Source organism: Myotis daubentonii, chromosome 11 (genome assembly GCF_963259705.1).
Source record: "Myotis daubentonii chromosome 11, mMyoDau2.1, whole genome shotgun sequence".
Classification (NCBI taxonomy): domain Eukaryota; kingdom Metazoa; phylum Chordata; class Mammalia; order Chiroptera; family Vespertilionidae; genus Myotis; species Myotis daubentonii.
The window spans coordinates 70,675,557-70,690,618 of record NC_081850.1 but is presented as its reverse complement, the minus strand read 5'-3'; the positions used below and the strand labels follow the sequence as shown (position 1 = coordinate 70,690,618).

General features: G+C 51.4%; 1 protein-coding gene across 1 annotated transcript in view; it reads left to right on the top strand.

Moving 5' to 3' along the window:
* PAPPA (pappalysin 1) overlaps window positions 1-15,062 on the top strand; it is a 221,475-nt gene that overhangs the window by 171,277 nt on the left and 35,136 nt on the right. Inside the window, exons 16-17 of the mRNA XM_059657843.1 lie at window positions 5,545-5,755; window positions 6,617-6,788. Of these exons, the coding sequence (XP_059513826.1) occupies window positions 5,545-5,755; window positions 6,617-6,788 (383 nt within the window). The remainder of the gene's footprint in view (window positions 1-5,544; window positions 5,756-6,616; window positions 6,789-15,062) is intronic.

The window sequence follows — 15,062 nt, the reverse complement described above, 5'->3', positions numbered from 1 at the left end:
TTGATCGTGGTGGATCCCGACTTTGCCCTTCCCTTCAGAATGCAGGGAAGCATCTCCCCAGCGGCCACACTGGCCTACTAGGACCCATGGTCACTTAGCATCACCTGGTGCTGAAACTCCGGGGGTGACCCTCTGCTTGGAGCTGCTGGCAGCAAGGCCAGGCAGAGGCCCTGCCATCTCTCTCTTTAGCTTGCTCATGTCTCATGGGGTAAAGAGTTGATCTGAACAATTTCCCTCCATTATTTTGTTTGCTTCCCTTTCTTCCCTCCCTCCGTTTGTTGTTCCTTTCCCTGCAATGTAGTTAAAGCAAAGAGAGCATTAGCTTTAGAATTAAATGGACCAGGATTCTAGGGGGTTCTGTTCCAATTGTTTGATCTTAGGTGAGCAATTTCCCATTGCTCAGCTCAATACCCTCATTTGTAAAATAGGCTAAAGAGTGCCCAGCAAAGGGCCAGGTTGAGGAGTGAAAGAGGTAGCAGGTATAAAATGCCAGAGCGGAGAACGTGCTTGGGAAATACTCATCTTCCCCAAGAGTCACCCTTGTGAGGACTTGTGCAGAGGCTGCCCCATCTCCTCTTTGTCCCGGGGGGCCTGAGTCCTGACAGCTGGGCAACAGGCTCCACCCTCCTTGCTTCTCCCAGGACCTGGAGGTGAGTGTCCCGGGAAGCACAGCTACCACTCAGGACAAGCAGCCAAGTGCACCTGGGAACCTGTGTGACACAGGTAGCGCCACAAACCCACTTGCCCCTTATGTTGCAGGTGAATTTTTCTTGCCTTTCACTGAGATTCCAAGCCCTCTTCAGGATGTATGTCACCTATCCCAGGAACCCACACCTTAGAATCACTTGTGCCAAGGTCCTTCCTTTATCCAATAAACACTAGACAGACAGTATCACACCGACAGAACCTACAGAAATGCACGAGGGGAAAAATATTCTCAAGTTAAAAAAAACACAACACTTCAAAATCAAAATCATGAGTGCTTTATGGAATGGCTAAAACTGCAACATAATTTACATCACCTCAACTCAACTAGGTTGGGTACACTTGAAACTGACTATGGAGTGGGGTGTCTACAGTAAGCGTGCCCTCATCCTACAAAACTCTTTTTAAGACTTGCTTTCTGTTCTGACTCTGGTTGCCTTTTCTATCCCAGTTTTGCCTCTCTAACCTCAGATTTAAAACTCGGTCTATCCACCAGTTTCTGTAAGATATCCCATGATACCATCGAGCACCTTGACGGGACTGAGTTGGTTGGACAGGGAGACTGGCCACGTCCTACAGTGCCCAGCAATTAACCTTCTCGCCTGCTCTCAGCTCTTTGATCCACGCCTTGCCCTCTCCCTTCAGAATCCTGCCACAGCTTCCCTCCCTCTAGGAATTCCAAATTCTCTCTCCTTTCTCAGGCAAAGACCCTTCCATCTTTTTCTGAAGCAGATAGCCAGGCTCTGGAGGGTTCAGCTTTATCCCATGGTTCTCATCTGGCACCTTCCCACAATCCAGGTCACCTCTTAATAGGAACTTTCCTACACTTCCTAAGATGTTTAATTTTATCACCCTAGTATTCTGAAGAGAGCAGCGTCGAGGGTGTCGTGGGTCCACACCACGACTGTGCTCTTCGTCCTTCTTCCGCTGCTTCTACTGTGACTTCTGTTTTTTACCAAGAGAAATAAAACAATCTCTTCCCAATGCCACCAGCACCAGCCTTTGGCTAACACAGCCGACTGCATGTTTATTTGTCCTCACTAGCTGCAGTTTTCTCAAAACAATACGGTAGCCAGTATATGGCCTTTCACATCCTAAAATGTCCAAGCTGGGTAAGAATTCAAAGAAGCTCTGGTCTAGGGCCAAAGAGGTTAGTTGACTAGTTCAAGGTCACAGGTAGATTCATAATACTTCATGCACTTAACAAATGGATATTGAAGACCTACTGTGTGCTTGGCACTAGCTATGTTCCAGAAATAAAAGAAGGAGGAGGGTATATTCCCTGCCCTTAGGATGTGGGCAGTACCAACACCATGTATGTACAATGAACCCGACCTTGGATCTCCTGGCCCTCCTTCCTTGAATATGCTCTAGGCTAATTTTAATCTCAAAGGCACTTCCAAAGAGATTTGGTCTTCTGCATATTCTTTTTAATAAAATAATAAAAACACATCGCTTTGACACTGTTTATAATTACTTTAATACTCATTAGAGATTGAAACTTCCTCAGGCACATTTGTAGATAGGCCAAGCAAATTTCTACCCTCTTGACTTTAAATGATGAACAGAGGAAGGTCAGGGTCACAGAACTGTTTGGAAGCCAATCTCTGACATCAGCACTCTTCCCCACGCAGGGAAAGCCAGGCTTCACGCAGTGCCCTTCACCCATTGTCCTTCACCCAGTGTCCTTCACCCAGTGCCCTTCACCCATTGTCCTTCACCCAGTGTCCTTCACCCAGTGTCCTTCACCCATTGTCCTTCACCCAGTGCCCTTCACCCAGTGTCCTTCACCCAGTGTCCCTCACGCAGTGTCCTTCACCCAGTGCCCTTCACCCAGTGTCCTTCACCCAGTGTCCCTCACGCAGTGTCCTTCACCCAGTGTCCTTCACCCAGTGTCCTTCACCCAGTGCCCTTCACCCAGTGTCCTTCACCCAGTGTCCCTCACGCAGTGTCCTTCACGCAGTGTCCTTCACCCAGTGTCCTTCACCCAGTGTCCCTCACGCAGTGTCCTTCACCCAGTGCCCTTCACCCAGTGTCGTTCACGCAGTGTCCTTCACCCAGTGTCCTTCACGCAGTGTCCTTCACCCAGTGTCCCTCACGCAGTGTCCTTCACCCAGTGTCCCTCACGCAGTGTCCTTCACCCAGTGTCCCTCACGCAGTGTCCTTCACCTAGTGTCCTTCACCCAGTGTCGTTCACGCAGTGTCCTTCACCCAGTGTCCTTCACCCAGGGTTTTTCAGCTAGTGTTGCCCTAGGGATCTCAGGCAGGGGAAGGAGAAAGGGAGGTGTGGAAGTGAGGGTAGCATCAGGGGTCTCTTCTGAAGCCAGTTACTGCTGTGGGCAGCCAGCGCTCATCCTTCTGAGGAGCGAGGGTAGAATGTTCCCTCTGCAGCTCTGGAAGCCAGCCTGTGAATCCACCACCTCCATCCCTGGTTGAGTGCTACTTACAGGGTCCTTGACACCTTAGGACTATGAACTTGCCCTGTGTGCAGGCAGAACACCTACCCATGCCCATGAGAAAGGGCCTCTGCATAGATATAGATAGAGTTTCAGGTACAGTAAATACCCTTCAGAGTAGAGAGGTCAGGGCCCAGGGATGCAGGCAGGACATGTGCAGCCTGTGTCATACCCTACTTTTTTCAAAGCCACATGCACAGGAGCGGCCGCAGCTGCACATGGAAATACCGATGCTGCACAGCTCCGTGTCTGCCTCTCCTGGGCTGTGTTTGATGTGGGTGGGGGCATGTCCATGGTCCTGAATCACCAGGCCCTGCTTTAGCGGGCTTCTTCCTTTGTTAATGCCTGTTTACCCTGTCCCAGAATTCACATTCCTGGTTTGCATTTTTTCTCTTCTGATTAACATTTTGCAGTTTTGTGCTATCTTGGCCACAAAGGAACCACACCATCCATTTCACAGTTTTGATTTGCATAGCAGATGTGGGATACTGTTAAGAGTCCCAACACTTTCTTCACAGATATTTTGTCCTCCTTGGGGAATATAGAGAGGGTGCTCTCCGCAGATCTTTGATAACGCCTCTTCCTCCCAAGCTTTTGCTATGCGTGGGCACCCCACACCACAGCCCCAAGCACAGAGGCAATGCAGGAAGCCCAATGAATCCTCCTTCCATACCCCTCATGCCTTTTAGTTAATGTAGAAAAAGCTGTGGTTTGTTTTTGCGGCATCACAGTTTATCGACGTGGGGTCCTCTGGGGTTTACAGACACTAAATTATCTGTGCTCACCAGATGGTTGACACTGACAATGACAGGAAGGAGGGGAGCAGAGGAGCCTAGAATACAATTGCACAGGCCTCTCTCTTCCTCCTTCTCCCTGCTTGCTTTCTCTCCATAGGGCTCAATGCTTTCATCACACCAGAAAAGTTACTTCCTGGTATAACTTACGGTGCTCCTCCCCACCCAGGGAGAGTATAAGCTCCCAGAGGGCAGGGTTTGAGGCTTCTTTTTTAAGTTTTGTCCACTGCTCTGTTGGTAGCTGGCATATAGTGAGCGCTATGTAGATGCTTATTGAATAAATGAAAGCTTCTGTGCAATTCACAGAGTCCTTTCAGATCTAATGCAGGCAGAGGGTTAGGAGGGAGGAAAGGGAGGGAGGGAGGGAGGAAATGAGGAGTTTGATACCATTTTCTGGACACTTTTCATAACTGTTGTTTCATTGTATCTTCTCATCACCAGGAAGGGCAGGAGCAATTATTTTCTCTCTGTAGATGGGATATTGGGGTTTGCCTCTCAGAATAGCTAATAAGGGCTCTGCTGAGCATATAGGGCCAGCTTCCCATTAAAAACAGTCACCGTCTTGTAGTGACACAACATTGGTTTTGAAGGGCAGTTTCACTGACTGTGAGAACTTAGGTCACTTCCCTCTCCGAGTCTGTTTCCAAATGGGAGGTGTCAGACTAGGAGCAGTGCTTGAGAACACAGGAGATTACACATCAGAGCGGTCGGCATGTAGTAACCTCAGCTCAGCCCATCACTCCGCCCTGCCCCCTTCAGATCAGACCTTCCAACCTCCAAATCCCAGAGCCTCCGTGCTCCCCACCCTTCTGTCAACACTGTTCAGTAATTCCCCAGAGGAGGAGCGTGTGATTGAGAAACCCAAGTGCTGGGTCCATCTCTAATTGTCCTGGGGAGGCTTGGGGCAGGCTGTGCTGATAATATACGACCTGGCAGGGAGATGCTGGACTCCCCGGTTTCACTTTTATTTGCAACGTCTCCATCCGGCCAGCTTCCGGGTGGCCGTCAGCACGGCGGGCAGAGCTGGCACGGGCTGCGGGGGGTGTGCTGCTCTCCCGCCTGCTCTGGCAGGACATCAGGAACATTGGGGACGGAGAGAGTCAGACCTTCAGGTCCCACAATGCTGTCACTACCAGGCACAAGGGGAGTGGGATGAACAGGGCGCAGGGCCCTGTGCGGAGCCGCAGCTCGAGGTCACGCGGCACACTGGGTCACAGCCCTCAGTAGACTCGGCAGGAGCTTGCTCTGCCAGTTATTAGGAGGCAAAGCCTTCCAACCCTGGGCTCAGAGGTCCACCTGGCAAAGCAAAGGGGGGGGGGGTCTCTTTCCTGTGCAGAAAAAAGGTCCAGGAGTGGCAGTCAGGAGCCTTGAATCTCAATTCACGGTGGACACAGATAAGTCACCCCCAAGCTGGGCTCCTTCTGAGCGGCTCTCTCCATCTCCCAAGGTTCCCGGCTGTAAGTGTAAGGGTCTGGCATTACACGTGGAAGACCCTCTGGTTCTTCAGGTTGGCATACGTCCCGGCAGCCCATGAATTAGCTTGACTGTCAGACCCCCATCGGCTAACCCTGCCTGTCTGTTGTTTCCAGGCAACAACAGCCTCCTGACCTGCATGGAGGACGGGCTGTGGTCTTTCCCGGAGGCCCTGTGTGAGCTCATGTGTCTGGCTCCGCCCCCGGTGCCCAATGCAGACCTGCAGACCGCCAGGTGCCGAGAGAACAAGCACAAGGTGGGCTCTTTCTGCAAGTACAAGTGCAAGCCTGGATACCATGTGCCCGGCGCCTCTCGGAAGTCAAAGAAGTAAGTGGGGCAGGTTCTGGGGAGCAGCAGAGCTGAGTCTGCTGTCTGATTAGAAGCAAGGGTTCCTTTCTTTGCTGGAGGCAAAACCCCTTCTGTGTTACGGACGTTGTGAATACCTGCCTACCGGCTGTGTGACTTCATGCAAGTGACTTCCCTTCTCTGGGCCTCTATTTTTCAACAAGAAGATGAAGCCAATAATAAGAGTTCCCCGTAGGATGGTGGGCAGAATAAATGAGGATGTGTATGTAAAGTGCTTGCCACATGCCTGGCACATAGTAATTGTTCAATAAGTAGTGGGTTTAACGTCATCAGTGTCAGCACCAATCAGAGAGCTCAGGAAGGAAGGGAGAAGACGGGGACTAGTAAGGCTTGGATTTTCTTTTCCTTTTTTTAAACTAATTTTAATTTTAATTTTTTTTAATCCTCACCAGAGGATATGCTTTTTTTCATTGATTTGAGGGCGGGGAAGAGAGAGAAACATAGATCAGTTACCTCTCATTTGTGCCCCAATGGGGATCAAACTCACAACCTAGGCATGTGCCCTGACTGGGAATTGAACCCATGACCTTTTGGTGCAAGGAACAATGTGCCAAGCAACTAAACCACCCATCCGGGCTTGGGTTTTATTTCAGTTCATATGTATCTGTGACAAAATCTGAAACTCCAGCTCATTCCTGTTAAAGGAGTTCTATGGATGAATTTTCCTTAATCCCTACACATGCCCCCTCTCAAGCCCACAGGACAGGTAGGGAACCAGGAGTGGAAACGCAGCTGGCCTCAGAGACACCTGGGAGTTTGGGTAGAGCATGGCTCTAGCGATTTGGTCCTTGAGATGCCTCTTCTTTTATCTCTTCCCTGAAGACGCGCCTTCAAGACTCAGTGCACCCAAGACGGCAGCTGGCAGGAGGGAGCCTGTGTTCCTGTGACATGTGACCCGCCTCCACCGAAGTTCCACGGGCTCTACCAGTGCACAGATGGCTTCCAGTTCAACAGCGAGTGTCGGGTCAGGTGTGAAGACAGCGATGCCGCCCAGGTAAGACTCCTTGACCTTAAGATCAATACTCGGGTCCACCTCCTGTCTGCTTACCCAAGACCAGCCTGTAGTTCAAGAACCACTTCCTCCAGGGGACTCTGTCCAGATGCCAGGTGTGTGCAGTAGCAGCATCACCAGTGCAGAGGTTAGGAAATTGGATTCGAATGCTCTTTGTAACCTCTCTGAACCTTGTTTTCTTCCCTGCAATGCCATATTGCATTTGTTCTGAGATCCTTAGCTCTGAAAATACTTTAGTATTGGAAACCTGACGAAGGAAATCATATATGCAATCCCAGCGTATGAATTTGATCAAAGTGAAGTGACTCTAATAGGAGTGACCAAGGCTGTTTGGCCAACTGTCTGCCACCATCATCATGACATTGGTCCCTGAAGTATTTAAAGTCAGAAGACTCTTCAAGCATAAAGAGAAAGGGAACCATATTTAGACTAAAGATGCAGTTTTGAGAAAACTTCAGAAAAAAAGAAGAGAAGGAGATGGCAGGGATTGGATTTTATTCAGTCCACTTGTAATCGAGAGGAAGTCCAACAGCCTGCCGGCCTCTGCTGGAGTTCTGTGAATTAATTGCCCTTAATCCTTACACATACCTCCCCTACACCCCCCAGGAAGACAGGTAGGGAGTCAAGAATGGGAAAGAAATGAGAGGCCAAGCTAGCTCCAAAGAAGACCAAAGTCTATAAGGAATTCCACCTTCATAGACCCAACCTGTTAGGGCCGCACCCCAAGCCCCGTGTCTCCCAGGTGTGCAAGGGTATTCATCTAGGTGAGGCCAGTGTCCTGCCACCTGGGCCCAGTGCAGGTTCCACCTCCAGCCAGTCCTCACGAGTCTTTATTGTTGGCCACCAAATACCAGGCACTGCCAAACCACCTTCCTCCCCTCCGCCAAGCCATTACCAAGCCCAACCCATTCTCCCTCCAAGACATCCTAAGTCCTCCTGTATCTCCAGTGCCTTCACCCTAATGTAGGCCACACCATCTCTTTCCTGGGCTACCAGGCAGCTCCCTGGTTACCTCCCTGCGCCTGTGCCCTGGCCTCTCCACTGTTCCTCCACGTTTCAGCCAGAGTGGTTTGTTTGGAGCATAAATCTGATCATGACGGCTCCCCTGCTTAAAGGCTGGTGAACCAGCAACTCCCATTTCCCTCAGGATTCAACCCTAACTCCTCAGGGTGGCATTCAAGACCTTTCCTCTATCACTAGTAAGAATGACCTCCCCTCTGCCATCTCTCACCCTTTCCAGCTGCCTCACTAACCACCTTCGACGATTCAGCTCAGGACCCCTTCCTCCAGGGACCCTGCCTTGATGTCCCTCGCACTGCTGGCCTCAGTGCTCTTCTCAGGGTCCTCCTTCACAGCACTGGACACACTACACTGAAATCCATGTTATGCTCCCACCTCACCTCCCCACCCCACCTCTCACCCCAGGCTGGGAAATGTTTTCAGCACTGGGGACAGTGCCAGGCACCTAGTAGGGGCTTGGGAAATGAGAGGGCAGGGCAGAGCGCTGCTGGGAACATCCAGGCCAATCACCTCATTTTCCAGTTCAGAAAACCGAGACTCAGAGAAGTCCCTCAACCACCCAAGGTAACACAGCGGGGGTCAGTGGAGTCAGAATCAGAACCCAGGTCCCCCCAACTGTGGGCGGACTGAATTCAGTAGGCACTCCCTTAAGATCCTTGGTAGTGTCCACTGAGGGATGTGTGTGCCGAGTCGTTCCCATCCTTGACTTCCAGGGAAGCAGAAGCCGGGGCTGGCACAGGCTAAGGCCAGAGATTACCACGGCCTCATGCAGGCCGATCAACTTCCCTCTCGCTCCCTTACATAAAACTGTTGCTGACCGTTACCCCGACTACTGAGCCAAATAATATTCTGGCCGCGGTCATGTTATCAAACTGAAACCCAGTCTGCCTGGGGCTTGCCAAGTACCTTTCATGGCCAGTTTGTACTTAAAGGAGAGGGAAATGTAGATGTATCAGACGACTCAAGCAGTTCAGTTTGGCAGCAGGCGGAGAGGCTAGACGCAAAGGAGCAGGGTATGGCTTGTCGGCTCAAGGAATGAGGGAGCGCCTGCCAAATGGGCTCCTAATACAATTGACGTTTCTGGTTTGTACTGCAAATGAATTTCCTCTGCCCTCAGCCCCGGGGACTGGGAGCCAAATCTAGTATTCACCTCAGATCCCCTCTTGCTGCCTGTAAACGCGCAGAAACGTACGGTCCGAAGCATCTTAAACCCAATAGCTTGTACGAGCAGGAATTCTTGGCCTTCCAAACGAGTTCAGACCCTGGCGGAGAGGACGGGGGCTGTCGTAGGGGAGATGCGTGTTCGCTCTCCCACTGCCACAAGAGCAAATTAACAAGTAAACCCTCCACTTGGTTGGTTCATTGGGAGCCAGGATGATGCTAGGCCTGGTGTCAGAGTTCAGATCCTGGCTCCACCACCTTACTAATGGGGAGACTTGGGCAAGTTATTTAACTCGCTAAGCTTCAGTTTCCTCAGACACAACATGCGGGTGGGGTCCATGAAAGCAGTGTATGTCTACGAGTATCCCCTGAAAGGGTGCAGCACACCTGTGGCCCCTACCCAGCAGCCCTGGGTGTGGTGCAAGTGAACCAGACCACCTGTGAGGTCACGTCTAGTGAGGATGATTCCCGATGCCCCAAGTGGGCTCTTACAGGAGCTAAACACAAAGGCGATGGCTGCAAAGTTACCCCAGAAAGTCAGAGACCCAGCATGCGTGAGGCCAGGGTGTGTGGGGGGGTGGAAGGCGAAGGTCAGTGGAACCACAGGGAGACCTGGCCTCTCGCTCAATAAATCTGTAGACTATATGGATCTAGACCAGCGCTGCCTGGTCACACTGTGATGGTGAACCCTCATAGCTGCACTGGGCAGTATGGTGGCCACTAGCCACGTGTGGCTGTGGAGCACTGAAATGTGACTGAGCAGCGAAATAGGACGTCGTATATAGTTTTAAATGTAAACAGCCCACACTTGTGTAGTGGCTACCCTATTGGACTGTTTGTTCTAGAATGAATCTTTGTAAACCAAGACAAAGAACCTTCCTAATAACAGCTTTCTCGTTAAGTGTTCCCCAGATGCCAAACCAGTGTTACAGGATTTCTCTCATTTTGACAACTCACTCTAAACCTTTGAAAAAGACAGTATATGCCCATTGGCCAGATGAGGAAGGAAACTTCAGGAGGCTCGGTGCTTGCCCACGGTTGCGAGAGGCGGTGGTGTTGACTGATGCTTGGCCCAGAGGTTGCCAGGGAAGTCAGGTAGCAAAGGCAGGGTGCACGGGTTCGTGCCCAGGGGACTGGCGAGAAGCCTGATTGTCTCAGCACTAATCCCGCGCAGGTGCTCCTGAGCTGTCTGAGGTGAGGATTCAGGCTCAGTTCTTGTTTGTAGGTAATTCGGGGAGTGGGCCATCTCGGGGTAGGGACGGGGTCTCTGGGAGGTGCAGGGGAGGAAAAGCCTGAAGGGATTTTGTGTACAAAGTTATTACTTAATGGTGGGTTTTGGCAACTCAACAGGGGCAAGAGAGGGAGCGTGGGAGTGGGATCCACATGCCCTCGGTTCCTCCCGTGGGTCACAGAGGGTGGCTGTAGAAGCCTTTCTGCCACCAGTGGCGTGCCGCTGCCTTGGCGGGTTCTGCTGCGGACACAGCATAGCTCTCGGGTACAGTGCCTCCGCAGGCAGGGGCCACGTCCAGTCTCAGGGTCATCCAGTGCTTGCCCACGCACCTGGGCTTCCTGGAGGAAGTCAGAAACATCACCCATGTGATGTGAGCAGTGGGCGGGATCTCAGAGTGTCTCCCATTCCATCCACTTATTCTATCAATGGCACCACTGGAGCCCAGAGAGCAGAAGGGACTTAGCCAAGTCACCCAGCAGGTTACCGGCTGAATCAGGTCTTAAAGCCTCAGATCTCCTAACCGAGTCATCACACAAGCCACGTTTTCCTGCCCAGGCTGCACCTCGCTTGCAGGAAGTGAATGCGCGTGACTGGGAACAGAGACCAGTAATTAACAGCAGCTGCAATTTATTGAGCATCTGCTCCACACCGGTTGCTGGGCTAATACTTGCAGTGGTTCTCAACCTTGGCTGCACATTAGAATCACATGGGAATCTTTTTAAAATCCTGATTTCTGGGCCTCACCCCAGAACAAATTGTTCCCTGCCCTCTCCTGTAGCTCTCCGCCTCCTGTAGGACGTGTTGTCACTCTGTTAGGGGTGGGGCCACAACATTAGTAACAAAGAAACAGAATTTCCGGAGGATGAGGCCCAGAAATCAGGATTTTAAAAAGATTCCCAGGTAATTCTAATGTGCAGCCAAGGTTGAGAACCACTGGCTTGGAGAGACGACTGCGTTTAAGCCCCATGACATCTGGCATTGCTGTCCCATTTCACAGACCAGGGACATGGGGTTCAGTGAGGTCAGGTGCTTTGCCCGACTTTATGCAACCTGGATGTGATAGAACTGGTGTTCCTGTGGGCAGCATAGGCTGCCTCCAGAGCTTAACTATTTCAATCCTGCACTGCACTTCCTGGTTCCGCCTTGCCCTGATGCAGCCACATTTCTCTCTGCAATTATTTTATTTGTATTTCTACTAAATAGAAGAAGTTTAATTCTCCATCTCCCTCCCCTCCCTTTCCTCTCCCCTCCACGCTGGTAAATTCACAGACACTTACAGTCAAGGGACCTGGCCCCAGCATTGGCATCTACAGGACTGGCTACATCACTTCTCCATTCTTGCTGCTGGCATTTCTAAAACCTGGGTGATGGTTGGTTCATTCTGAAGTACCCTTAGAGACAGTATAGCAGAGTGGTTAAGAGTCTTAGCTAACTCTTAGCCTGAATTATGTGCCAAGCTCTATAAGCTTCACTTAGGCTGCCCAGCCGGCATGGCTCAGTGGTTGTGTCGACCTATGAACCAGGAGGTCACAGTTCAATTCCTGGTCAGGGGCACATGCCCGGGTTGTGGATTCCATCCCCAGTGTGTGGCGTACAAGAAGCAGCCAATCAATGATTCTCTCTCATCATTGATACTTCTACCTCTCCCTCTCTGTGGCCCTGCAACTCAGGTATGTGCCCTTGACCAGGAATCAAACCTAGGACTGGTCTGTGCCTGATGCTGTGATCACTGAACCACACTGGCCGGGATGCAATGCTTTTTCTTGCAGATGTATACGCAGGCTCAGAGAGGCAGACTTGCTGAGGGACGCTTAGCCCTCTTGAGGATTTCACCTTAGTGTGCAAAATGGTGCATTCAGAGCCAGGTGCTCCAGTGGTCTCTGGTCTTCCCGTATTGGATGCACAGTCAGGTCTTCTGCGGTCCAACTCACATCAAGGACCTGCTCCGAGGATCTTCAGCAGGTGGTAGGCGAGCCCTGAGTGCCCCAAGATCTACTCCAGAGGAGGGTTTGAACATCCAGAGAGGCTCCAGAAAGTCTGCTTTGCAGAGGGCGCATCAAAGGTGTGGTGGTGGGAAGCAAGAGAAGTGTGCTGGAGGGGCCAGGTGACCAGGAGGCCAAAGGAAGGACATGCACGTAGCAAGAGGTGGGGCTGGACCTGTTGTCTGGGTTCCACCGTGGAAGCCCGGGACTGCCAGCCTGGGAGCATGCCTGGTGAGGAAGGCGAAGGCATCTTAGCAGAAGGAGTCTTCTTAAAGCAGATTTAGTCAGCAGCACAGAGTGCCAGATGAGCTGGGCAGGAGAGAGAGACTGGAGGCAGCAAGACCAGTGCCTTCATGCTCCCGCCTTTTATGGTGGAGCCTTCCCGGTTTGAAATTCCCCGAGCAGATTCCAGCGAGTTCTGATACATTCTCTGTTGCAAACTGAGCTCCCCAGCCAGCTCTGGCCCAAGTAGTGCTGAGGTCTGCAGCCCTGCAGGGGCTGGAGGCCAAGTGCATCATAGCCTCGGGCCAAGGCTCCAGGAAATTGGGGTCAATTTCCTACTCCCCTGGGGGCCCAGCAGAATCATGGGGCCTGGAGCCTGGGGCTCTGGGAGGGAGAGTTGGGGTTCTCTGGAAGCCTCTTAAACTTCCCCTGTGCTCACACAGAACATCTCTGGTGGACTATGCAAGTCGGCCCGCGGCTACATGCTGGGGATGGGCCACCCTTCACCCACGGACACAGAGATTCCCAGTGCCATTGGCCCCTCCTTGTGAATCTTGGAGATGGGCCCCCCTTTCTCTTCTGAATCTTGTCTCCTTGCAGCTGTTTTCCCAGATGGGAGCTTCAGCCTGTATTAGCCCTTCCAAACATTTTATTTGTTTCCTTGGCATGCACTAATTCATTCATCCCCTCATTTCTTCATTCACTCACCTACTCATTGATTTCCTCATCCATGTGTTCATTTTTCTTCATTTAATAGCCAAGTTCATTCCATAACTCTACCTATTCACTCCACCTTTTGTTAACAAACAGGTCTTGAGTGAATAGAAGAAATATCCTTTGAGTGATGAATGAGTGAATGGAATGGCCAGGACCTATTAAAGGTTGCAGAAGGCCCTGCGGCTTCACAGGTGAATAGGGCACCTTCCTAGACCTTGGGGAGCTCATCATCTAGGCACAACGGGTGATGCGTGTCAGAGACCTTAAGGCAGTGTGCTCTGCACAATCAGGAGGCATTAAGACAATGGCTTGTGCCAGATGATGATTGTGGACAGGAGGGGATAGGAAACAGCAGACAGAAGGGGCAGTGAGCACAGAGCATGGCCGTGTGATTCAGCTTACAGTAATGCAGTCAATTTAAACGAAAGTTCAAGGTTGGTGATGGTGCTGCAGGGAGCAAGGAGCAGGAGAATGAGGCAGAGTTAAGGCTGGGGCGCTCTGGGATTGGACACGGGCCGTTCCACAGATTGGTGCCCTGGTGAGCATGGTTAGCACCTCTACCTCGTGTACTTTCTCTCCTCGTGACCTTGAAAGAGGGAGAGGATACATAGCTTGTTCTCAGGCAGATGGACCCCTGGGCAGAAACCACCCACAGTTCTCTGTTTCCAAACATAAGCTGACATTTAAGGCCCCACACCTTACTGGCCTTACCAGCTCAATCTTCCCCCATTTTCTCTCTTGGGTCACAAGGTTGGTAGGGGTGGGGGGGACTCTCTGCTGCTAAATATACGTCCTTGCATTTGCACATGGCCTTTGGCCTTTTAGAAATGTCCTCCCATCCCTGTGCTGCCTGTGATTTTATGCATCCTTAAAGACTTATTTCCATCTATCACCTCCTCTATGAAGCCTTCCCTGCTTACCCTTGCACAACCGGTGACTGTCCCCGTGTACTCACAGCACTGTGACCGAGCACAGTCACACTGACATGGCTGGCTGCTCACACCACTGTCTTTTCTTCCCCGGCTCAGTGGGACCAGATACTGGCTCGCTTTACTTTGGGCCCCACAGAGCTGGGAACAGAATGGGCACTAAGAGGTGGTCCTTGAATTCAGAGGCAGTTCTGAGGTTTCTACAGAGCCGGACTCCCATTAGAACCTTGGACACAGAATGGGGTTTGCAGGAAGGCCTGTGTCTGCAAGCTGCATTCACCGCGGTGCAGAAGATGGAGGAACTGAGTATTGTTTATTTTAAAGACTCTAGGGAGGACACAGGTCAAAGCATCCCCATGCCAGCTTCTTGGTACCTTCATTGCTGGAATGAATGGAATGGATGATGAAGAAGGAAGGAAGGAAAGAAGAAAGGAGGGAGGGAGGGAGGGAGGGAGGGAGGGAGGGAGGGAGGGAGGGAGGAAGGAAGGAAGGAAGGAAGGAAGGAAGGAAGGAAGGAAGGAAGGAAGGAAGGGGCAAGAGAAAGCTTCCCAGCTGGGCCCAGGCAGCGCCGCGAGCAAATGGCAGAGGCCTGGCATGGGATGTTCTCTCACTGCCTGAGAGGAAGCAAGCTCTGGTGTGTCCCTGCCTCCTCACAAACAGTCCCGGGCCCGTGCTCTCCCTCATCGTATGGGCTGGGGTGCACTGGGGCCCCTGCCTTCTCAGTTAATAAAAACAACCAACAAAACAAATCTCTCTGATTGAAATCTCTGCAGGGACACTGAGCCAGGACTTAGGGAGCCTGGGAGTTAGGCTCTCTGAGAAGCTTTGGCCAGTTCAGACATGGAACGGGGTTTGCAGAATGGGCCCACACTGAGCCCTCCACAGTTTCCCCGTCTGTAGAATGCAGGTATTACCAATGGAGGTATTACCAATGCCATCGGTGCCACCAGTGTTAACAAATTGCTCTGATTTCCTTTTTTCCTTGAGAAGCTGC